At 35.3% G+C, this 26,730-nt stretch overlaps 1 protein-coding gene across 7 annotated transcripts in view; it reads left to right on the top strand.

The window, feature by feature from the left end:
• LOC6032945 (protein rolling stone) overlaps positions 1-26,516 on the top strand; it is a 130,698-nt gene extending 104,182 nt beyond the window's left edge. For all 7 annotated transcript variants that reach the window (XM_038252231.1, XM_038252230.1, XM_038252227.1 and 4 more), the window contains 4 exons: positions 4,953-5,196; positions 5,973-6,095; positions 11,961-12,141; positions 25,408-26,516. In XM_038252231.1, coding sequence (XP_038108159.1) covers positions 4,953-5,196; positions 5,973-6,095; positions 11,961-12,141; positions 25,408-25,735 — 876 coding nt within the window. In that variant the 3' untranslated portion in view covers positions 25,736-26,516. The remainder of the gene's footprint in view (positions 1-4,952; positions 5,197-5,972; positions 6,096-11,960; positions 12,142-25,407) is intronic.
• The last annotated feature ends 214 nt before the right edge of the window (positions 26,517-26,730 follow it).

Here is a 26,730-nt window from a genome sequence, read left to right as displayed (position 1 = left end):
GACCATTAGTATTGTAAAGCGAACACTCCATACGTTCTACCACATATAAGAGGACTAGGAAGCGTGAATGAATGGTTGGATCATTTGTAATCGATTTCAGCAACTTTGCAGCGGAAAAAAATCTACAGCCAGTAAAGTACGTGCCCTCAGAAAAAGTCGAAAGGATGAGCATAAGTGCGATTTATTCATGCAAGATGCAAAATCAAATGGATCTGTTTCAAAATGCACTTTCTGGAGTGATTTATAGGCCAGTTGAGGAACTGTTCGGCTAAGCCTTTAAATCATTCTGAACTATGATTCTCAAATGTATTCCCCAATCCAGTGATGTTTTATCTTATCACAATTTTGAACTTTTGTAAACCTGGATTTCTCGGACTCAGTTGAGCAGGCCCGTAGCCAGGGGATGGGCTTCGGGCTGAAATGGAAAATGCGTTCAAATTGCCCCGTATTTCACTTTAAATCATAGTTAGAAGTCCTATCAATAATTAGCTGTATCATATTGATCCAGGAAGTCGTTATTTTTTATTGGCAGCAAGTTAAAGCTGGAAAAATGAAATTTGTAGCATGAAATTTATACAAATTTCTCTCGAAAAATCATCTAAAAAAATTGTCGCCAAAACCGATACCATCATCTTGTACGTAACGTGTAACTTTTGAACAACTTTCCTTTTTGAACAATTAGTTTTCGTCACTTCAGTGCCAAGATAGAGCCATTTGAATGAAATAAAAATGGCGAATTTTCAAAATACCCTATAAAAACTCAATGTATTACTTACACTACTATTTCAGCTACTGCCAGCTGTATTATATATGTTTCCAAACCTTTTGTATTGTTTAATAACAGTTATTTATAAGCAAAATCAATAATTTGCCTACAAGATGAAAATATTGATTTTGGTGGCAAATTGTTTTTAGATTTTTTTAAAAATAAAAATCGCAAAGATTTCAAAAATGACTTCATTCTGAATCTATATGAATAGAAAACATTATTGGGAGGACTCCTTACTTTGATTTAAAGCAGGCCTGCCCAACGTCGGGCCGCGAGCCGGATCCGGCCCGTGAAGCTATTTCATCCGGCCCGCGACGGCTTTTCAAAATAGTTCTATGACCGACCCTAAAGAAATTCGTGAAATATAAATTAATAAATCAATTGATTGTCTGAATTGAATAAATAAGCTTGAGATCAAAATTTTACATATTATAAAATCATCCTTCATGTTTGAATTTATTTCTTATAATTTCTATATTGATATTTTAAACTGAAAAATGGTGCAAAAAAACAAAATTATCCATTTCGTAAAAATGTGAAATTTATGAAATAACTTGGATTGTTGTCTTAAAAATGTACAAAAAGACACTAAATTAAAATTTCTCAGTTTAACTTTGTTTACTTCAGATTAAAGTTTTTTTTCTTGTTTCTATTTATTGTAAATAAATAAGTAATCAAAAACTAATGTATTTTTCCAGACCTACTTTTAGTGATATTTTTTTTAATCCTTAAAAATAGCAAATTATTTATACTGCAAGTAGATAGCTGCAAATATTTTAAAGATATTAAAAAATGTCTAAAAATGAGTCAGAAATAAGGGAACAAAAATATATTTTTTCATAAACTTTGAATTTCGAAGAATAACGAATTGAAAATGATTTAATGTATATTTTTACACTTTTAAAATTTTGAGTTTGTTTAAAATCATTTTTAAATTTTTTAAATATTTGAGTAAAGGTGCACAACAACGCAATTTTTTTTTTTTGTAAAGGATTTACGAATTCAAATTTCGTTTAAATATTTTTTTTTATATCTCATTGATTATTTTATACTGTAGTGTTGCGGAAATTAAACTTATCAAAATTGCAACAATCATTGAAATTTTAATATTTTTTTAATAAAAGGTATTTCAAGGTATTTAATTTCATTCGTCAATACTATTTTAAACAAACTAAAATTATAAAAAGTCTAATGAACACAATTTTTGAAAGTTATCTTTGTTTTTAATTCTTAAAATCAAGATTTATAAATCTTATTTGCGACACTAGTTTTTTTTTTTTGTTTTTACTCTAAAAGAACCCAATCATAAAAAAAAATTAAAAAAAAGTTTTAACTTTTCAACTTTTATCGCCACTGTTTCAGAAAAATCAAATCTGGCCCGCAGGGCCAAATGGTTGGGCATCCCTGATTTAAAGTGAAATACGGGGCAATATGAACGCATTTTCCAAGGTTTTAGAACTAAATATAATATTTTCTATGAAAAAAGACCGTTTTTCAGTGAATCGAAAATAGCGAATTCTAAACGATTTTTTTGTGATTTTTCATTGTATGAAAACATTGTTCCTGAGGAAAAACCTATCAAAATCCGAGTGAGCCCGCCATACACGAGGACACACGAGTGCTCATATTTGGCCCAGATACTTGTTTTATATGTCCAAACAACCTCTGAAAATTCAGGAAGATTGGTGAGTTCCTAACGACGTCCCGTACCAACGGGTATGCTCTGTTCGTGGATTCGCTCTTAACTGTACGATTTTTTTAAACATATATTTTTAAATTGATTAGATAAGGCTGTTGCAAATATTTTTCAAAGTTTATGACCACCAATCCCAAGGCGTGAGTTCGAATCCCGCCTCATTCATTTCGTTTTTGTTCATATTCAAAGTTCAAATTCATGATTCCAAATTTCAAATTTCAAAGGAACCGACCGGGATTTGATCCCTGAACCTTCTGCTTGTGAGGCAGAAGCCGTAACTATTAAGCCAGGGAGCCGGTTTAAGGAAATTAAAGTTTAATCAACCGAAAACCAGTAGCAATGCATTTTCCTGCGTAATCATATTTAGCATGTTTCCTTTGAAAACATTTGAAATTTAAATGAATTACCAATGTAGGGGAGAGTGGGGAGACTTGATCCCCTTTTTTTGTATCGCACATAACTCTGTCAATTTCTCATTAAACTATGATCTTTTTGCGTGAATTGAAAGCTTAAACATTCAACTATGTTTGGCTGATAAGGGTGTTTCATCAGATAAACTCTTCGAATTATGCCAAGCGTTTTTAAAAAATATTTAAAACCGACATTTTCAAAATGTTGGGGGTAATTTGATCCCCCTTTCAACATTTTGAAGAAATCTTAAGCAAAATGTTTTTTATTCATCCAAACTTTTAATTTTCTATAAGTAACAGCAATTTCACATTAAACCTGTACGTTTGTGTTCAAAATATTACAAGTTTAGCATGCAAAATATTTAAAAACTTAAAATTTTAATTTTTAGACCAAATTTGAGCATGTTTACAAAAGCTGGTAATTTTTGTTTATAAAACTTTTGAAAAATGGTTCAAACTGCAGTAAGTTATGTACAACTGTACTAAAGGAAACTATGTACGAAAACCCAGACCAATTATTTAATCTTGAGGCTGATTCCAGTGAATGTAAAATGCAGGGATTAAGTCTCCCTAAACGCACTTTTTTAAAACAATTGATTGTAAAAATAGTATGACGATAAATTTAACGTCAAATGCGTAAGGGTTTTGGAGTTGATATGTTTATCAAACAATTCATGTATAAAACATATTTTTTTGAACAATTTTTGAGTGCTTTCTATACTTATCAAAACAAAGAAAAAAGATCTCTTGGAAATTTTTGCAGCACTTTTTAGAAAAATGTGTGTAACTCAATTTAAACATTTTTTAATATTTTTTCTTTGTTTTCTACAATGAGTTTTAGTCAATTTCGCACAACTTTCTAGTGCAAAGCTAATTGTTTTACCCACATACTGACGAGATACAGGCTTGGGATCAAGTGTCCCCGGGGATCAAGTCTCCCCACTCTCCCCTACATTCCCACGAAAAGTTTTTTTTTTTTCGAGAAAAAAAAATCCATTAATGCATCGATATTTTGAAAACTAATGATTGGAAAGCAACTGGACGCGTGTAAAATCAATTTCAAAACACTTTTTTCATCCAAATGTTGAAATGTAGGCTTGTAATTTCAATATTAATTTTTATATTTTACTGCCCCCCCCCTCCTTTTTTTTTTGATTTTTTTTGCCCCCCCTCCTCGACATTGGCCAGAGCCGAGGGATATAAACTACAAAAAATATTTGCAACGGCCTAACTCTGATAAAAACTATTGATACTAAATCATGTCATTAGTTTTCATTTCAATCCAAAATAAAAAGAAAGTCAACGGATGAAACTCAAGTTTTTTTAACACATGTTATCTTTTCGCAAATTTCCGCTCACGAATGTTTGCTTTAAAGCAAAATAAAAACAAATTAAGTTAATTTCCCTCAAAAAAAAAACAAATCTACCTGCAATCACGCTAGACCAAACATCCGGACACACTCAAATTCGCAGAATAAAAGTTATACTCAATTATTATTTAATTCGTATCGCCTTACATCGCATGTCGAACGATCGTCGTACACGTCTTTCATGACCACTGTCACCGTGTCACATGATGTTTCAATCAACTCACGATACCCGAGCTATGAGCTAGGTATAATGACGGGCATTGTGTCTAACGGGAGAATGGAGTGATGCCGATAGTCTAAGAGGGTATGACGAGAAGGTCACGAGGTTATTTAAACTTTATGATTTTTTCAGGGTGAAAATCAATTTCAATATCCTGTGATAGTAGAGCTAAAATAATGTTAGACCTTTGGTGTCTAAAACATGAAACTTTTAGATTTATGACTATGTAATGCCCACAGGGAATAAAACAAAATTACACTAGCCGTACCTGCATGTAATCTGCTCTATGTATGTACTACGCCCCACTTCCGGTGCTGGCATAGTTCCGAAACCATGTCCGGCCAAACCACAACACATTCTAAACACAACTTTGTCATCAATAAATCAACCACCTGTGCCGACGGCGTTCGTTGGTCGGTCCAGCTTCCGGCCCACCTGGAATAACACGTGTTTTCATCCGTCTTCTTCTTCTTCCTCCTCCTTCCAGTGGCAAAGTAACACCCAGGTCGGAATATGCTACCTGATGTACCGGCTCATCGTGGCCATCCTGTTCCTGGCGGTGCTGGCCTGCTCGGCGCTGGACATTGGCCGCTCGGAACCGATGCTGGAGCACCACTACGCCAAATGGTGGATCTACCTGACGCACTGGGGCCTGATAGCGTGCGCCGTGCAGGCCTGGCTGGCGGCGATTATCGTCACCAAGGGCCTCATGATCGACCGGAACGAGTTTGGTAAGTTCTATTCGTAGCGTACCGATGGTGGTAGTTGCTCGTCAATCTGGCAATCTGGTTGAGGTTATGTTCACAGGTTATCGTAATCGTTGACCGCATCCAAATCACGTTCACGATTTTATATCACCTAAAACAGCAATTTTAATAGCAGCCATCAAAGAGAGGAACAAAGGAATTTTGCCGGTTTCAGAGTCAAAAAGACTGATTCAATTTTATGTAGATTTTTTACCTTTTCTGAGGTGTTTTTCAAATAACGTAACCTTGCTTGAAAATGCTCAAGGTTACGTCTTATTGTTTTGTTTTTTTTTTGTTTTTTGTCCAATTCAAATTGATGCCACTTTCAAGCTTGAAGCTGTCCAGTCTACCACAGATAGTTTCTGTCCAATTCATCGTTTCCATTTTTGCCAATTAAACTGCAAATTCAGCTTACTGGAGATGAACCCATTACCTTTGACCTCGTCGCTGCATTGATTGCGCACAAATGGCACAAATGTGTCGTGTTCTGCCCCGTCGACGACCCATTCGTTACCAGAAATGTGCAATTTAAATGTAATCTCGGAGCCCAATCCCAGCCCGGACCGGCAAAGGCCAGTGGGACCGACCGACCTGGTGCCTAGCCGTCGGAACAACCTCGCCCTTAGGATTAGGAACAGCTCGGAAATACGCACACTAAACTCTGCCTCGAGGCAATTCCACATTCATAGACACAGTGCAGTCAATACAAGCTGCCCCACCCTGCTGAAATGACCCTTCTTCTTCCCTTCTTTCTTCCGCAGAGTGGAACATCCACGTGGCCCGGGAGAGCCGCCTGCATGCCGTGTACTGGATCGTGTACACCATCGCCACCGTTTACTCCTTCATCGTCTCGCTGGTCTACTGGACGTTCGTCTTCGATCCCGGTAAGTGTTTGCTCTGGGAAGCGACCCGGAAGAAGTGTCCCCCCAGCCCACAGGATGCACGTATTGTTACAGTTTCTGGGGCACCCTACGGAGCCTGTAGAGGCATTGTAATATTCATGTGTTTGCAGGGCAATTGAAGTTTATGTGTCGAATGTGTTTGTGCTCATCCTGGCAGGCAGCACAATAAATGCTTTCATTCTAAATGTTTTCATTACCGAAGTGCTGAGCAGTTTGAAGGCGTTTTCATTAGATAATAATAACACCCATGTATCTTTTTGTTTATTTGTTCAAGTTTGTTTTCATAACCTTTTGACAGCTAAACTTTATCAGAAATGCTTTCTTTCAGTTCGAAAGGTCAAAATACATAAGGTCTACTGAACAAATACCAAGCGTCTGGAAATCCACGAAAAACTCACAAAAATATAACAGAAAAAGATAAGACAAATGGGTAATTCTCTACCAACTCACACGAAATCGGGAAAAGTTGCCCCGACCCCTCTTCGATTTGCGTGAAACTTTGTCCTAAGGGGTAACTTTTGTCCCTGATCACGAAAACGAGGTCCGTTTTTTGATATCTCGTGTCTGCTCTACAACTTTGTAGAACATTATTACACTCTAAAAAATAACCCTGCAAAGTTAGAAAAAACACGAAATTTTAAAATGAAATTTTTTGTTTTAAATGAAAAAATGACCCTTCTGGGACAATGTAGATTCGAAAAGTACATTAAATTCCCATAAAATGACATGTTCCAAAATTTTTTACAGTCGAGTAACGGAAAATGGGTGGGTCTCGTGGCGCAGGGGTAGCGGCTTCGGCTGCCGATCCCGATGATGCTATGAGACGCGGGTTCGATTCCCGCCTTATCCACTGAGCTTCTATCGGATGGTGAAGTAAAACGTCGGTCCCGGTTTCTCCTGTCTCGTCAGAGGCGCTGGAGCAGAAATCCCACGTTAGAGGAAGGCCATGCCCCGGGGGGCGTAGTGCCAATAGTTTCGTTTTTTTTTTAACGGAAAATGGGAGAATGTTTAAAACTTTTTTAGTGTTTTTTTCGATGAAAAATACGTTTATTCGGAATTCTGAGTACGCCATCAAATCGGGCGTCTAATTTTACACAAAAGTCCCTTTGACACCAAATTTCTATCTCATCACCGTTTCAGGCTGCAAATTATTGAAAAACACCTCTTTTTTCACATGTTCAAAAATGGAAGGGGTCGTACCGCCCCTCCGTCACGAGATATCAAAAAACGGACCTCGGATTCGTGATCAGGGACAAAAGTTACCCCTTAGGACAAAGTTTCACGCAAATCGAAGAGGGGTCGGGGCAACTGCTGTGTGAGTTGGCGGAGAATTACCCAAATAAAAAATAGAAAGTATTTTAAAAAATACTACAATCAAATTGTTTTTTTTTATTATTTGATAAAAATTTGAATATATATTCTCAAGAAGTCAAAAACAAAAAATCAAAGATACTTCGTTTGTTCTTGTGTAAATGGATCATTCTTCGCCAAAAATAAGTTGCCCCGACCCACTTTCCATTTTTTTAAAGCTATGCACATGATAATCTTTCGAACGCAGCAGCAGACATAGAACATGCGCTTGATTTTCTTCAAAATCTCCCAGTCCGAAAGTCTTCAGGGGTTGACTTGTTCAATGGTCGGTGAAAAGCAGACAATAATGACAGGCACAAATTGCTGCATCTGCGTTCGACGGATAATCATGTTCTGAGCTTAAGAATCGTTTACCAATGGTGTAAAATATGTCTTATCAAACATTTTTTCATCAGAATTTTAAAATTAAAATGACTTGTTGTGCTTCGAATCCCGGACACTGATAAAAACTGATTCAAAATCCGGACACTTTTGCTTCGAATACCGGACACTCGATTTTACTTATGAATCGCACAAATTTGGACTGAAACCTTAGTGAATGGCATTCTTTAGGTCTCAAATAAGCTGTTAACATTAAAACAATCGATAGTTTATATAAAAATTTGCTGGAATTTAAGGAGATCGAAATCATAAATTTCTGCATTTTTGGTAAACTTAAAATTTTATTGCATTTAAGTTTTTTGGCATTAACTACAGCGTTCAAACAAACTTTAAATGAAAGTTGATGTTGGAATTCATCAAATAACAAAGTTTTGACATTCATAATGCGAACTTATATCCAAATAATTGATAAAACAAGATGAAGTGTCCGGGTTTCGAAGCGTCCGGGAATTCAAATCATGACGTTATCAGAATTTTGCGAAAAAGTTTTTTAGAAAAGTTATTTTGACCATGTTTTATAAGTTTAACAAAGCTTAACCCCTTAAACTCAATCGCGTGTTTTCAAAGGTATTTTTCCAGAATGTTCAGCAACTTTATAGGCAGATCCCGATGGGCATTATTAGGTTTGTTCCTATGGTTTAGAAAAATCATTCAAGTAAGGTGTCATACCAGACGTCCAAAGAGTCATTCGCAGGGAAAATTTTCTGAATTTTCCTAATAAATACTTTCGAAAGATCTCGATTGAGTTTAAGAAGTAAAAACTTGGAAAAAAAAACCTGCCAAAAATTTTCAAAATCTGCTTACTTACTTTTTCATTGAATTACTTGTTCATAAAATTCTGGAAACAAGTGAAGAATGCATATAAACCTCTTATGTTTACGTATCAAAATTATGTTTCTAACTGCTCAATAATATTGTAAAAAGTAACCCGGCAAAGTAACAAAACAGAAAACACTTTGTTTACTCTTGTGCCTGTTTGGATCAATCGGACCGCGCACTGGACTCACAATCCAGAGGTCGCCAGTTTGAATCCCGAGGCGGACGCAAAAAATTCTGCCCGCCCTCTCCCCGTGCCATACCTTCACACTTAGGAGACCTGGGATGCGGAGTCTTGTCGCAAAAAGAACGATACACGCATGTGGATCCGTTGACGAAACCTCAAGGTTTAAGAGGGCCACATTATAAGGTGTGACGTCGATTCATCGGTCCTATGAAAATGTTTGGCTAGTCTTTATCTTTGTTTTTGGTAGTATTTTGGCCTATTCTACCACCGGCTATCATATCCCGAGTAGGGGTAAATAACACGGGAATACCAAATTTTGGTATTACTTTAGAAAACAACAGGGACCAAAATGTGCCCTTGGTTGCCCAGTAAAAGATGGTAAAATACCATGAAATCATACTTAAGTCTTGTATGTGGAAGAGCACAACAATACCAAACCATGTTATTCCAAGGGTAAAATAATATCATAAAATAAAGCCATTTCAATACTAAGTTGAGGTCTTCAGGATTTTTGCACATTGCTTGAACCACATCGAATACATTTGAGCAGTTCTCTACGGAATCGGTCTTTTTTCTTCAATTTTATTTTTTGTATTTTTTAATCTGGCTGAAACTTTTGTGGTGCTTTCAGCATGCCCAAAGATCAATTTTGCATCATTAGTTTGTCCATATAATTTTCCATACAAATTTGGCAGCTGTCCATACAAAAATGATATGTGAAAATTCAAAAATCTGTATCTTTTGAAGGAATTTTTAGAACGATTTGGTGTCTTCGGCAAAGTTGTAGGTATGGATATTAAGGTGACAAGAAAAATTGACAAGAAAATTTCGGAAAATCGCAAGAGATAGGGGAAATATACCCATTTTAATCACACTAAGCCGTTCGACCAATTCTCATCACTTTTGCCGTTTTCCGCTATTAAATCAACATTTTCAGATGTATCAACAATGGAGAGTTGCTTGCTCACTTTTATTTGAGCTATTTATTACTTTGGAATAGTCAAAAACACTTTATGAAAGCTTTAATTCATGTTCAAAGTGCTGATAGGCCGATAATAGAAATAGGCTGAGAAAGGATATAGTTCCCCTACCCCCTGGATCGATTCTTTAGGCAAAAACAAGAAGCTGTGCCAATTTTGAGCCAACTCGGTTAAGGCTAAGGGGTCGCTTTTCATCGTTGAAGTTTATATGGGGAAAATCACGAAAATGTATGGGGAAAAACATCGCTACAGGATTTTTGCAGCAGGTGGCGCAGGTCTCGCCCAAAATTGTCCAAGTTTGAGATTCTTGTAGGAAATTTAATTACATACAATTTTGTAGAAGAGTGCAAGACGATCCGAGTTGATCCTGATGAGTTATTAGCAATGCGATGAAAAGAAATCGGCTTATATACTTGAAAGTATGCAAGGGGTACATAGGAAGTATATAATCAAATATTTTTTTCTAGAAAAATCACCAAAAATCCGGATCAACTCGGATCGTTTTGCACCCTTCGACAAAGTTGTAGGTAATTAAAATTCCTACAAGAATCTCACACTTGGACAATTTTGGGCGAGACCTGCGCCACCTGCTGCAAAAATCCTGTAGCGATGTTTTTCCCCATACATTTTCGTGATTTTCCCCATATAAACATCAACGATGAAAAGCGACCCCTTAGCCTTAACCGATTTGGCTCAAAATTGGCACAAATACTTATTTTTGCAATCGAGTCAGAGGGTATCTCTGATGTCGATTTTTTTTTATTGTCACCCTAATGGATATGGACTACACTGAAAAAATGAAACACAGTTAAATTTTTTTGGTGATTTTTAATTTCACTTTTTGTCACTAAAACTTGATCTGCAAAAAAAACACTATTTTTATTTTTTTTTATTTTTTGATATGTTTTAGAGGACATCAAATGCCAACTTTTCAGAAATTTCCAGAATGGGCAAACATTTTTTGACCGAGTTATGATTTTTTGAATCAAAACATTTTTTTTTTCAAAAAATCGAAATATTGATCGTAAAAAAATTTCAACTTCATTTTTCGATGTAAAATTGTATTTGCAATCAAAAAGTACTTTAGTAAAATTTTGATAAAGTTCATCGTTTTCAAGTTATAGCCATTTTTATGTAACTTTTTTTCAAAATAGTCGCAGTTTTTCATTTTTTAAAAGTAGTGCTCATATTTGCCCACTCTTGACAAAATAGTTTTGAAAAGCTGAGAAAATTCTCTATATTTTGCTTTTTCGGACTTTGTTGAAACGACCCATAGTTGCTAAAATATTGCCATGCAAAGGGTTAAAAACAAGAGAATTGATGTTTTCTAAGTCTCACCCAAACAACCCTCCATTTTCTAATGTCGATATCTCTGCAACTAATGGTCCGATTTATAATGTTAAAAGATGAAACGTTCGTGAAATTTTCCGATCTTCTCGAAAAAAATATTTTCAAAAATTTTAAATCAAGACTAACATATCAAAAGGGCGTAATATTGAATGTTTGGTCCTCTAAAACATTAAAAAAAATTAAAATAGTGTTATTTTGCAAATCAAGTTTTAGTGACAAAAAGTGAAATTAAAAATCACCAAAAAGAGACGAACCCAAGTGACAGTTCGTCACTTTTTAGTTTGACTTTGTCAAACCAACGCGTTGGTTTGGCAACGGGGTACAAACTAAAAAAGTGTCAAACGAAAAGTTACCAATCACCGAATGTTGTGTGTACAAAGTAAACAAATCTAGGTTTTGACATAATGGTGCCTGTAAATATCAATTTCTGCCCAACAAATATACACAACATCTCATATACACGCTGTCATGGTAGGTGGTCAAATTAAAGGACCACTTTGTCTAAAATCAAATTAAATTTCATTGTTACACATCGCTTGTCCAGCCAATTGCTTTCTGACATCCTTGAGCCATGTGATAAGCTGCTGCGGCCGATCTAATTTCGAATATTGTGTTCCATTTATAGGGAAAGTCAGGGTTTCGATGAGGCATTCTCCTCTACTCGACGTTGACTCAATTGTCCTGGTGCTCCCCTACAACAAAAACAACAACAACACCAGCAGTTATTTATTGCATTTTCGATGGCTCCCTCTCCAATTTCAGAAATTCACCGCATCGACGCCGTAAATCTGATGGTGCACGTGCTCAACTCCGTCATCATGCTGATCGATCTGACCATCGTGGGACACCCGATCCGGCTGAACCATGCCTACTGGACCACGGGCATCGGCGTGGCGTACGCCGTCTTCTCCGTCATTTACTACCTGGCCGGCGGCACTGACAGGTGAGTTTGAGCGCGCTATAATTGCGATTGAATAGTGAGCATCCCTAGCAGAGGGATCCTCATTTGGTACTTGATTGTGTTCAAAAGTGTAATTAGTAACACGAACCGAAACGCGTCGTTGGTTGCCAACTATTCATCGGCTCATTAGATGCTGTCGCGGAGAGTGGTGCCAAGCTATAAATCCAATATTAAATTTCAATTATCGACTCGACATTCAATGTCACCCAAATGGGAATGTAATTTCCGGGATGTTCCGCTTGGTTCAAGTTTTTGTTTCATTTAAAATGAACACGATTCTGAATCCGTCCTTGCATAATTTGACTTCAATAACGGGGTCGTGTCACATCTCATTAAGATTTTTCTTTTAATCGTTACGGAAAGTACTTTTATTTTTACTTTCATCCAAATCGGATTTTGAGCAGAACTATTGATGGACTTACAAACTTGGCTGCACAAGATTAGATTAGATTAGAAAAAATAGATTAGATTATATTAGACTAGATTAGATTAGATTTAATAAAATTTAATTATTCAAAAATATTAATATTTAAGTGATTTCATTAAATTGATATCAAAAACAAATTAATAAAGATTTAAATAAAATCAAACTATATTTCAGTAAAACCAAACTGTCGTGCTAAAGACATGAAATATGTTTTCTACTTGAGCAAATCAAAAAAGAGAAAAATGAACAAATATGGATCAAAACAAAAAGTTGGCAAGACATTTCATCATATTGACATTCTATTTACCGTCCGTCATCATCATTCTCAAAGCCAAGACGAGTTTTCCACTCAATTTGAAGAACTCCACTATTTACTTTATAAAAAGCAAGATACTTCCGCCTCCACCAAAACAGTCCCCCAATCACTTGGAACACATTCCGGCGAGCTTTTTCACTTTTCTTCACTCATGGACTCTTAAAAAACTGCTCCACTCAAGAGTTGGCCATAATCAGCTTTCCGAGTCAAATCGATTGTCAGCCGATGAAAAGGCAATTGCTTGTAAACCCGATTTCGATTTTCCCCTTTTTTTTACTCCTCCTTTTCCTCTGTACACACACTTGACTTGACTCTGCAGAAGGCCTCTTCACTGGCGGAAAAAACCTCAATCGAACCGCAGCCCTTTTTTTGACCCGCAACAGTACAACACACACACTGCTTCCGTTTCTCAACTTTTAACGGAATTTCCCAACATTTTAGGCCGTATGAATATTTCAGATGGATTATTTGGAACAGGGATGCGAAATTGGGTCAACTTTAGGTGTTATTTTAAGGTACTACTTAATCAAAAATTAATGAATTTTCGTACGAATTTCCAAAAGTTACTACTAAAATAAGCCCGTGTCAAATGTTACGTCCCACACAGCCCACCGTACAAAGCCTTTCAATGAGATACTAAAATTTTACTACCAAAACCGTCCCCCGTTTTCCCTGGAACCGCGCGTAGGTTGGCACACACTGCTGCTTCTGTTTTCCCCAACATTTAACGGTTGGTATAGGGAAAGGACCCAAGGTGTGGGGAGGGGCAGGGCGGGAGGTCACATTTTGTTTATGATTTGGTCGGGTGGCGAAATTTGCATAACTGGGATCTGGCCGAGAGGAGAGAAGTTTGTCGTCATTTTAACGCAGCCGCCAGAATTTTGCACTGTGAACTTATATTTAGGGATTTATTTGACGAAATTGATATATTTGGGATTTATTTTGTTAAATAAATTTTGTTTATAAGAAAATCTTCAATTCTTATGCGTTAGTTTTTTACAATTCCACTTCAATATTTAATACTGTTTTATGCTTCAAATTACAACCAAACCTTAAGACGTTAAATCTTGAGTTTATTAAAAAATTAACATTGTAATTTTCAACGTTATCTTTTTAAAAAGGAAAGGTTGGTCGGTGTTTACTGAAATCAAAATGTATAATCTATTCTATTTAAAAAAAAACTTCTCTGAAATAAATCAGTAGAAAAAAAACAATTTTACCATGCTTCTCCATCAAAATGAGTTCCCAGTGCTGGAGACGCATGGTTCTTCGTGTTTAATTGATGCATCGAGTTCATCGCTGAAATTTTAAAGCTATAGCATTTTAAGTAAAAAGTTGATTTTTCCCGTTCTCGTCATTTTCCCGTTTATACGCGCGGCGCGCCAGTTTTTTTATTTTCAACAAATATATATATATATATATATCTCGGAATCCTGTTGATAAACACCTCCCATTTTTGAGTATGTTAAGTAAAATTGTCCAAGGAATCTGATAAAAATATAAAATATAAATAGGCTCTTTGGTTCAGACACCGTCTAAGCGGCATTTTAAAGTTTCATACGAACTTTTCAAATGTTTGCGTGGACTTTTCAATCCAGCTAAACAAGACAGCTAAAAGCAAATGAAATAACACGTTGTTGTGATTTTTGAAAATGGACGAAAATTGCCATTTTTGAGACCACCCTAGCACGGTGTAGGTCAAAGTGTATTTAGACGTGTTTTCAAAATATCTTAGTAGTTTCATTTAGATACCATACTTTCCACTTGCTAAAATTGGTTCAGCCGTTCCAGAGATATAATTTATTTTCTATTTTTCTTACCTTGTAATTGTAATTGCATTTGGCAACGATATCCTGTTAGTCAGATTTTTTATCAGGGCAAGGAGGTGACAATGAAAACACATAATCTAAGCTTCAAAAACTTAATAAGATCTCTTGTGCAAAAGAAATCTAAAAATTACACAGAAAGTCATGTTTTAATTCAAAGACTCCAATAGTTATGCATTGCTTGACTTAGATCATCAGACAACTGATTGCTGAGATAAAGTCTCTTGAAGTTTGAAAGTAGTGCATAATAAGTTTTCTTAGTGCCATTTTTCAACTCACATTTTTTTTATAAAAAAAAAAATGTTCGATTTTCAATGTTAAAAATTAAACTTTGGTAACATTTCTACTCTTTAAAAAAAATCGTAATTTCAAAATCTAATCAGACATTTGAAAATGTTCAAAAAAATAGTGTTTACGCCTTTTCAAAAGGTTCGTCTTGATTCTATTTTTATCGAAATGACTTCTACAGAAAAGAGTTTCACAAAAGTCTGATTTTTAAGCATTGAAAATTGAACCAACAGTTACCGAAAATGAAAAATTAAGGCCAATTAGATGACATTGAGAAAAACTCGTTTTTACAAAAAATTACCTCATTATACAGCATCTCAGCAAGTCCGATGCTTTTTCGTTTATAATACTTGTAAAAAAAAGGTTCATTTAAAAAATACTTTATTAATCAATTTAAGCACTCTAATTTCAAATATTTTTGAGAAATTCTGGACATTCCACGAATATAAGATAAACTTGTTTTTTAAATATGTCACTTACATGACCATGTGATCATGTGACGAACCGTAAAATATCAATGAATTTAAGAAATGCTTTTTCCCTAAACTTTTATCCTCTCTTTTTCGTTCCAAATGCAAGATTTGCAAAAAGTCCAAAAGTGTCCCGTTTGATTGAAAATACAAAAATAAATGTTACACAATGATTTTAAAATAGTTTATAATCATTTGTACAAGTTTATTCAATGATGATTTAAATTTCGGCATTTTTTTTTTTGGATTTTTGAAATGAAACAACACCATTTTTTACTGGGCCATTGTAAATTTAAAATCAGGTTTCTAACCATCAAAAAATCCCCCAATCAAATATGGAACTTTTGGACTTTTTGCAATACTAGAATTGAAACCACAGTTCTGAAAAAACATTAAATTTTATGAAAAAAAAAACAAAATCATAAATTCATTGATATTTTGCGATTTTTTGGTAGCATAACTGCAATAATGCATAAAGCATTTTGTGATACATAATGCTTCAAAACTTTGACACTTGGGCTTGAATTTCAAATTTAGTAGTATTAGAAAAATGTGTATCTGCCTTGAAAAATTTATACCTGATTTTGTTTTTTAATTAAGGTGAAAGGGAACGCCAGTTATTGGACACATTTTGTTCAACTTTAATAAATTTCTAAAATCGACAGATTGCCTTATATATGATTTATTGATATATCAAAAGTCGCAAAAAATTAAAACTTCTTTAGTTACGGCATTTTCATCAACCCTCTACAACCCGACCCCACCTCTAGGCGGGCTTCAATAAAAAAATCTCCAAAAATCAATTTTCAACCAATTTTTGATATTTAAAAAGCATTAGAGCAATTCTCTACCACAACCAGAAACGGATTTTATTTGTATTTTTTGATTTGGCTCAAACTTTGTGGGGGCCTTCCCTATGACCAAATAAGCTATTTTGCGTCATTGGTTTACCCATACAAGTCTCCTTACAATTTTGGCTGCTGTCCATACAAAGATGGTATGTAAATATTCAAACAGCTGTAACTTTTGAGTAAATTTTCTGATCAATTTGGTATCTTCGGCAAAGTTGTAGGTATTGTTGAGGACTTTTGAGAAAAAAATATGTACACGGAAAAAAATTTGCAAATTTTTTAATCAACTTTTTTTCACTAAAACTCAATTTCCCAAAATACATATTTGTTGATTTTCGAGATTTTTTGATATGTTTTAGGGGACAAAAATCCGCAACTTTTGAGCCATTGAGGAACATGGTCAAAAAATCTGCCACCGAGTTATGAATTTTTGAAAAAATAGCAATTTTTGGAAAAAATCGAAGTTTCATGCAAAAACAAGTTTGACATTATTTTTTAATGCAAAATTGAATTTGCAATCAAAAAGAAGTTTACAGATTTTTTGATAAGGGCTCCGTTTTCAAGATATAGCCACCGAAAGTTTGATTTTAGCGAAATATTTGCAGTTTTTAAATTTTTAAAAATAGTGACCATGATTGACCATTTCTAAAAACGTTGTTTTGGTGAGACTTAGAAAACTTCAATTTTCGTGTTTCTTTTTCTTAAAGCGGCTCTATCTCAGCAACCCGAGGTTCAATCTTCAATGTCTCTTAGACAATTTTGTAGCAAATTTTCTGAACTTTAAAAAAATATATTTTAAGGTGGTTTAAGGTGAAGCCGTTGATCATTTAACAAGAAAATTGATCATGACTATAAAATATTCTGTATTAAATTCAATTTAACGAATTTCTGCACCAAAATGAATCAGCATGTGCCGGTTGTTGCCTTCTTGAAGACACTGAAGGAATTTTTGATCTACCCGAACAGACGGAAATAACTTGGGAATAACATTGTTTGTTATTTGAAAATACTAGGTCAATAACATTTTATGTTATTTATAACAAGATTTGTTATTCGTCGTTATGATTTTTTTGTTATTGGATTGTTATTGTAATAACAGGATAATAACATTTTTAGTTATTATTCAAACAAATCTTTGTTATTATTTTTTGTTATTTTAACAACTAATCCGATCATCCCAATAACAGTTGAAGTTATTCTTCCATAACAAAATATGTTATTCCAAAGTTGATTTGGCTCTCAACCAATATCAGACCAATAACAAATTTTGTTATAATAACATCAACTGTTATTAAACCATTATGTAAAAATGGATTTTCCAAGAAGATTCCATAACACTTTCTGTTATTTTAACAGTATTTGTTATTGAAATGGCATGAATTTTGTTATTACCGTCTGTCCGGGTAAAGCAATTGTGTTTCAAAATTTATATAATTTTTTGGTACAATCATTGACGTCCTAGTTGGCAATCATTGATTAATGACGATTTCCATAACTTTACAAGGAATGGAATAATCGTTACCAAAAGGAATCAGCATGTGTAGGGCACTATTCTAAACAACTTGTTGAAGGAATTTTGTCAAAATATTGAAAGCGAAGCAAATTTTATATCTTTGAACGAAAAATCATAACAATGATGGAAATCTTCACGTTAAGTCAAATAAAAAATACAAAAAATAAAAATGGTCAAAATCGGCCGATTTCGTAGAGAGTTGCTCATTAGAATGAAGAACTCTCAGAATTCAAGAAAAACTGATGATTTGGAAATAAGATTTATTTTATGTGACTTTGCAAATGTTTTTATAAGCGTCATTTTTCTGGGTTCAACCTTGACTGTGTTTCTTGCTAAGTTTGCTGTTATTTTTGTAGTGTACCAGACTATGCCTCTGAGCATTTTTTACAGTTCGAATGATACTGGGATCGTTCTATAGTAGAAAATGTGAAAACAAGCAAAAAATTGAAAATGTTTTTACAGTCACTTGAAAAAACTAGATAGGAAAATTAAAATACTAAAAATGAAACAAGAAAAATATAAAAAAGAGAAGTAAAGTTTTTGTTGAACAAAAGAAGCTTAAATGACTTCCTGAACAGGGAAAAATAAAAAAAAAACGACAAAAAAATTGGGCAGTAGAAAAAATAAAAATGAAATTATTGATTTAGTTATTTTTGAACAATTTTTGAGGTTTTCACTACTGTAACGCAGTCGTGTGCTTTTGAAAGCATTTTTATGTGAAATTTAAAAAATCGCAAAAGAATGATACATTTATTTTGACTTGGACTTTTCGTTAATTTGAGCAAGAAATTTCTCCAGTATCCCACAGTGCCACATCATCAGAATATAAATTATCACAGCCAAGGGTCGCCCACCGGGAAGTCATTGTGAAAAATACCTGACACATATTTTTTTCAGCTCCTCCTCATGTGGTGGTGGTGTTGGTGGTGCTTCAAAATTAAAGTCGTAACTCGTCGATGGGAATTATGTAGTTTCCGTTCTATTTCGAGAACGTGGCGATGCTTTTGCCTGGCAAACTCTCCATCTTTGGAGCAACAAATCTTTACAACTTTACCGATTTATCGCCCTCCTCGTTTGACAAAATGACGCCCGTCGGTGGGAAATTGAAATTTGATCCATAAAGTAAGATTGCATGCTGATATAAGTTGTGAGTGTGTGTGTATATTTTAACAATTTACACCCGTACATACAACATTCCAGCCTGGGATTGAGATGGGACATTTAGGCGTTTATTTGCGCGGAGTCTGTGTGGGCTCTTCCGCAGAACTTGAGTAAACTTGACTCCCGCTCGGGGAGGCGCTTTAAATCCGTTGCCCAAACAGTGTTGCCAGCCCAACCGTGCTGACTTCTGTTCTGCACGCGGAATAATTTATGAACAATCTTGATCGGATTTTCAGCGGCGATTCGGCCAAAAACAGACCTGTACGCATTTTAATCAGTGCCGGCCGAGCGGCTTTGTCAACGCCACTGATTTTGCACCATTTTATGTATCTGCGTGTGTGTGTGTGTGTGTGTGTTTGTTTATGTTTATGAAAGCGTCCGCCGATTGCAAATTGGATCCAATTCAAGTGTTGCCATTCAGAGCAGCAGCCCCCTCCCTGCAATTCAAGGTCGTTTATTTTGAGGGATCAAGAGAGCCACTAACGAGCGCGCGCGAAAAGTTTACCCTTTTAGCAGGAAAGCTGCGTTTCAGGTCCATTGCAGTGCCGGTTCTTAAAGCTTTTTCTTAGCTTGGGAAAAGTTTTTTCCCCATCTTGGAAAAATACAATACATCTTGTAGGTTTGTTTGCATGGTCATAGGTAAACAGAGGATAGAAATATTAGGAGGCTTTCTAAATAAAGTTGTATAATTCATGATTGTTGTTGTTCAATTATTTTTCTTATTTTCTCTATGTTGTTTTCCCTGAAAAATGATAACAACTCTGTCTATGCATGTGCTTTGTCGAAAATAACCATAACTGCGCAAATATTTCAAAAATTTCCCATTCCTCATTTTTTTAACATTAAAATATAAACCTACAGTTAAATACTAAGCTGAAATTTAAAAATTGAGTTGAACATCTGTTTATCTTAGACTTAATGCGAGGCACAAAATGAGTTATTACGTGGAAAAAGTTCTGCCAGAGCAAGAAAGCGTTGTTTAATGCTGTGCACCCATAGCTGCTGTATACAGAATTTATGATCTAGAAAAGCAAGGGATTAAATTTACTTAGTAAACTGTTTGCCTGTAGCCGCACTCCTTTTTTCTCACAGCTATAAAATATCAAATTCTTTATCAAGGATTAACATTCGAGATAAATTATTAAAGCAGAAAAAAAGCTTCCTCAAGAAAAAGTTGCACGCTCTTGCGATTTCAAAAGTGACACGTCACATCTTAAGAAAGAAAAAATGGTGTTGAATCGAATACATAATGCATTGATTACATGTTCGGAGCAAGTGACAAGTGTGTTAGAATTTGCAACACTTACCAGAAGCAAAAAGGCAGAAACAGAAAATCGATTGAAGTGTTTTACATGGATCGGAACATGAAGCCTTGCATGCTGCCATCTAATGCTACTTTGGATTTACAAAAGCTTCTTCCTGCTGCTGTTGGATAATCTGGGACATCCACATGCGGGATTAGACTGATTGTATGCTTTTTCATTTACCCAAGTTGAATGGAAATATGTAGTTCAATACTTAAATGCGACTCGGTCCCTCTCATTTCTGATAAAAACAAACAAAATGAAGACTGTTGTAAAATATTTGAGATTTTTAAGCAAATGATTCAATTATTCATTGGGCCAAATTGTAAGAGTATGCACTTTCCAATATATTTGGCTAAGAACTATCAGTCATTGACTCATTGGGCATTAGGGTGTAATATCAAAAACGATTTTCCAGCACTGCAATTATTTAGTTCATTCCGGGGTCCTAAACAACTCCCCAAAGTTTGGAAACGATCGGTTTAGTACTCACTTTGCGCAGAGCGATTAAATTTTCTATGGGACTTATATTTATATTTATATGGGAAAAAACTATTTTTTGATTTTGATATTAATAAAATCCACGTTTCACGCTGTACTAAAACCGGAATCATATTCAGATGCTCTGGAAGATGTTCTACAACTTTTCGGAAGAGAGTTGGTGCTAGCTTGCCTCTGAAAGAAGATACAGCGCTCTCAAAACTCGTCTAAAACGTTTTAGGCGAGTTTTGAACACGCTGTATCTTTTTTTTGAGAAAGTTAGCACCATACTCTCTTGGGTTTAGTTGTAGAGCACCTTCCAGAGCATCCAAATATGAATCCAATTTTAATATAGCGTGAAACGTGGATTTTATAAATACCCAAATCCAAAAAATAGGTTCTTTCCATTCAAATTCCCATAGAAAATTGAATCGCTTTGCGCAAAGTGAGGACTAAACCAATCGTTCCCAAACTTTGAAGAGTAGTTTGGGACCCCACAAGGAACTGAAAAATAGCTGTGCTCGCTAAAATTGGAAAACTTTATTTTTTCCATAGAACCATATTAAACCCTTATGGTACAGCGTCCTCAAAACTCGTCTAAAAATCAAAAAAAAAATATTTTCCCATACAAATTTCCAAAGAAAAGTGAGGACTAAACCAATCGTTCCCAAACTTTGGGGAGTTGTTTAGGAACTAAAAAAGTGCTGTGCTCACTAAATTTGGACAACTTCATTCTTTTCCATACTAATCTAATCAAATCGAACACAAGCGCAGCCAGTCCGAAAAAAAGCATCCGGGAAGAACTTATGATTAGATTACGCCTCAAGTTCCTTCTTGTAATGATTGCAGTACTTTTCGAGAACCCCCGAAGTGCATTAACCGCATGAGACAGATGAGCAGTTCTCTGAGGTTTCGGTCATTCGATTTTGTTTGTATTTTTTAATCCTACTGAAACTTTTTTGGTACCTTCGGTATGTCCAAAGAAGCCATTTTGCATCATTAGTTTGTCCATATAATTTTCCATACAAATTTGGCATTTGGCCATACAAAAATGATGTATGAAAATTCAAAAATCTGTATCTTTTGAAGGAATTTTTTGATCGATTTGGTGTCTTGGGCAAAGTTGTAGGTATGGATATGGACTACACTGAAAAAAATGATACACGGTAATTAACTTTTTGTCACTGAAACTTGATTTGCAAAAAAACACTATTTTTTATTTTTTTTTTTTTTTTTTGATATGTTTTAGAGGACATCAAATCCCAACTTTTCAGAAATTTCCAGATTGTGCAAAAAATCTTTGAGCGAGTTATGAATTTTTTAATCAATACTGATTTTTTCAAAAAATCGAAAAATTGGTCGCAAAAATTTTTCAACTTCATTTTTCGATGTAAAATCCAATACTTTAGTGAAATTTTGATGAAGTGCACCGTTTTCAAGTTAAATGCATTTTTGGTGGCTTTTTTGAAAAAAGTCGAAGTTTTTCATTTTTTTAAATTAGTGCACATGTGTGCCCACTAGCGTGGCTCACGGATATATGAAAAAGACAAAAGTGTTCAATTTCGAACGCCTCGACCGAAATTTTGTAGCATTATAACCGCAGAAGCTAGCCTGAAATTTTGAGCGCATTTTGTTAATGTTTAGTTGTTCCACTCTTAATCTGAAGTTATAAAGAAATTTCAATAAATTTAATTTATTTATTTTCAAATTTTTAACTCTTCTTCGAGAAAGTTTTCCTATGCCGTATGATTTTTTTTTCAGAATAAAGGTTTCTCATAGGTTTTGATCCGGGGAACAACTTTGTAGAACATCGCAAAGCGCTAGGAATTAATCCCGGAAAGATACAGACAAATTTTTAGAGAACGTTGAATTTTGTTTACGTACTCCAAAAAATATCCTGTATTTTTCGGGATCAATTACTAGCGCTTTGCGATGTTCTACAAAGTTGTTCCCCGGATCAAAAACTATAAGAAACCTGAGAATAGGAAATTTTGATTGGGTTTTGGGAAACTTTCTCTATGAAGAGGTTAAAAGTGAAAATTTCCCATAGTAAATTTTTAGAAGTTCCATACTAACTTCAGGTCAATGGTGGAAGTACTAAACCTTAACCAAATACGCTCAAAATTTCAGGTTATGTTTTGGGGCCATATTGCTACAAAATTCCGGTCGAGGCGTTCGAAATTGAACACTTTTGTGAGCCACGCTAGTGCCCACCTTTGAAAAAAATATTCTTGAAAAGCTTTGTTGATACGACCCTTAGTTGCTGAGATATTGCCATGCAAAGGTTTAAAAACAGGAAAATTTAAGTTCTCTAAGTCCCACCCAAACAACACACCATTTTCTAATGTCGTCATCTCAGCAACTAATGATCCGATTTTCAATGTTAAAATATGAAATAATCGTAAAATTTTCCGATCTCTTCGAAAAAAATATTTTCAAAATTTTTAAACCAAGACTAACATTTTAAAAGGGCGTAATATTGAATGTTTGGCCCTTTTGAAATGTTAGTCTTGGTTTAAAAATTTTGAAAATATTTTTTTCGAAAAGATCGGAAAATTTCATGAATGTTTCATATTTTATCATTGAAAATCGGACCATTAGTTTCTGAGATATCGACATTAGAAAATGGTGTGTTGTTTGGGTGGGACTTAGAAAATATCAATTTTCCTGTTTTTAAACCTTTGCATGGCAATATCTCAGCAACTAAGGGTCGTATCAACAAAGTCCGAATAAGCAAAACATAGAGAATTTTTTCAGCTCCTCAAAAATATTTTTTTCAAAGGTGAGCAAACATGGGCACTAACTAAAAAAAGAAAAACTGCGACTATTTTCAAAAAAGTTATCTTAAAATGGATTTAACTTGAAAACGGTGCACTTTATTAAAATTTCACTAAAATACTTTTTGATTGCAAATTGGATTTTACATCGAAAAATGAAGTTAAAAAATTTTTGCGACCAAAATTTCGATTTTTTGAAAAAATCAGTATTGATTCAAAAATTCATAACTCGCTCAAAGATTTTTTGCACAACCTGGAAATTTCTGAAATGTTGGCATTTTATGTCCTCTAAAACATAACAAAAAATAAAAAAAAATAAAAATAGTGTTTTTTTGCAAAGGGACCATCCATAAACCATGTGGAAACTTTAGGGGGGGGAGGGGTATGGCGATTGTCCACGATCCATACAACAAAGTTTTTTTTGTATGGACAATTGTCCACGAGGGGGGGGGGGGGGTGACAGATTCCCAAAAAAGTGTCCACGTGGTTTATGGATGGTCCCAAATCAAGTTTTAGTGACAAAAAGTTAAATAAAAAATCACCAAAATTTTTTTTACCGTGTATCATTTTTTTCAGTGTAGTCCATATCCATACCTTCAACTTTGCCCAAGATACCAGATCGATCAAAAAATTTCTTCAAAAGATACAGATTTTTGAATTTTCATGCATCATTTTTGTATGGCCAGCTGCCAAATATGTATGAAAATTATATGGACAAACTAATGGTGCAAAATGGCTTCTTTGGGCTTACCGAAGACACCAAAAAAGTTTCAGCTGGATTAAAAAATACAAAAATTAAAATTTAAGAAAAAAGACCGATTTCGTAGAGAATTGCTCAGATTCTATGAACTGATCCCACATTTCATAGAACCATCAGGGGAAAAAGAAGAAGCCGGGGACATACCGTACCAACCGGTTCGAGTTATCTATAGATTACAATGGTGTGTGGTGTATAGGGGAATCGTTGGGGAAGGGATTGTGGTATTATATCGTCAGCTGTGTGCTATCTTGTGACATAGACTATTTTGGTCGAAAATGAGTAAATGATGACGTTTTGCTATACTTAACAAACGCTACAAGATGCTTTAACCCGATTTTGGAAACTCGCTTCCGTTTCCCGGATATCGCAATACACACTTGTGACATAGACCAATTTATCATCAAAATGATTGTGCACACTTGTGACACGTCATACATGTTGTTGGAAAATGTGGCAAATGTTTCTTGTTTTTCACAAATTTATGTACACACATACTTTCTAAAGGCAATGCAACCTTTTGTTTATAAAAATATACTGATTAAGTCGATTAAACCATTGATTTGAGCTTATTTTAGTTTGTATGGGAATTCTGTGCACACTTGTGACACGTAGTACAATTTTACTTTCGAAACACACTTGTGACACGTGCTTTTTGTTTACATTATTTACTGTATCTTTGAACTGGTGTAACCAAATTAGTTGAAACTTGGAGCGTTTGTTAAGCGATAGTATACGAACCGATTGCTTCAAAAAGTTTTTCTCAATCATTCATAGTTTTGAAATTATTTACCAACAAACTTTAAAAATCTATTTTCTCGAAAAGTACTAAATGGTCGTTGTCATAAGATAGCACACAACTGACGAAATGGCAAGAACCACCAGCTACTGCAACAACCATCTACGCTTTAATTTGAGAGTTCCTAAATGCTAGCAAAAACAATAATGCGTCTCCATAGATCTCTCAAGGAACTAAACGTTTCATGGGGACGCATGGTTTTTCTTTTAAAAAGAGCCAAACTCAACTTCATTCGTTCAAAACTGACACTAATACATTTCTCCACTTTATATCCCGTAGACACAACGAACCCAGCATCTACAAAATGCTCGACTGGACCAAGCCGGGCAAGTCGATCGTGGTGTGCGCCGCCGGCGTGTTCTTCGTGTTTGTCGTGCACTTCTTCTGCTACTGTCTGTACTGTCTGCGGGTGTGGCTGTACGCGCAGGTGTGCCTCCCGGAGACGTCCTCGTCGGTGGACAACCTGAGCGGCGGCAGTGGCAGCACCCGCAAAACCCTCGGCAGCAGCCGGGAAAAGATCAGCTCGATCACGCGGACGCTCTCGTCGATGGAGGAGTCCCAGCGGGAGCAGTTCCTCAACCCCAGTACCATCATCGACCTCAAGTGATATGCGGCCGACGGTGGCCAACAAGGGGGAGGTGGTGGTGACGGTGGGAGAGGCGGGGGCTGCCCTGCCTCCGTCCAACCGTCGACCAGCAGGATGAGGCAACCGTAAGGAGAGTGAGAGAGAGATCCCGGACAACCTGAATCCTGAAAGCCCTGCTAGAACCGTCGCGATGGTCGTCGTCGAATGAAATGTGTAACAGAAAATCAGCTCAAGAAACTCAAAAAACAAAACAAAAAGGAAACTTTGCCCGGAAGATGAAGAAGAAACAAGCAAATACCCGTCACTCGACGCCGTTTAAACAGAGAAGAAAACGAGATTAATTGAAAAAAATAACAAAGCAAAACAAAACAAAAAACAACAAATCCAAAAGAAAGCGTTCTTTAGCACAGTAAAAAAGAAGCAAAACAAAACAACAACAAAAAAACAGAATTATGTAACTGATCATAGGAATTTTACGTAGGTCGTTAATAGAGCAAGGAGAGCATATTTTTTGTATACAGTTTTAAACTATCGCAAAAGTTTAAAGAAAACAATTTGTCACCATGACAGTTCGGACAAGCAAGCGAAAGGGAAGGGAACAGAAGTTAGAGAGAGAGAGAGAGGTTAGTGATAAGAACCGGAAAGTAATGTGGGTGTCACCAAATCAGCACGCGTGAAGAAGACAGGAGCAGGAGTTCAATCTCGCGAGTGATATCACTTGCATGTACGGTATCACTTTGCACACTATTCAATTTGAGATTACATTTAGCTGTATGTATTTTGAATTTAGGAATGAATTTAGTCGATGTTTATAATTTAGTTATGTATGTCAATTTACAAAAAAAATATCTGGTAAAATATTTAAATATGATTTAGTTATAAAAAAACACTAAATTGTTTCGAATTTTGCTGAACTGTGCGACCTTTTGGAGGCTTTATTTAAAGGCTAGACCAACTGCTCAACTTGACTGAAAACTATTGGTTGATTACTGCAAAAAGAAATATAACATTTCTGG

Source organism: Culex quinquefasciatus, chromosome 2 (assembly GCF_015732765.1).
Source record: "Culex quinquefasciatus strain JHB chromosome 2, VPISU_Cqui_1.0_pri_paternal, whole genome shotgun sequence".
In the NCBI taxonomy this organism is placed as follows: Eukaryota; Metazoa; Arthropoda; class Insecta; order Diptera; family Culicidae; genus Culex; species Culex quinquefasciatus.
This window is presented reverse-complemented; position numbering and strand designations above follow the sequence as displayed.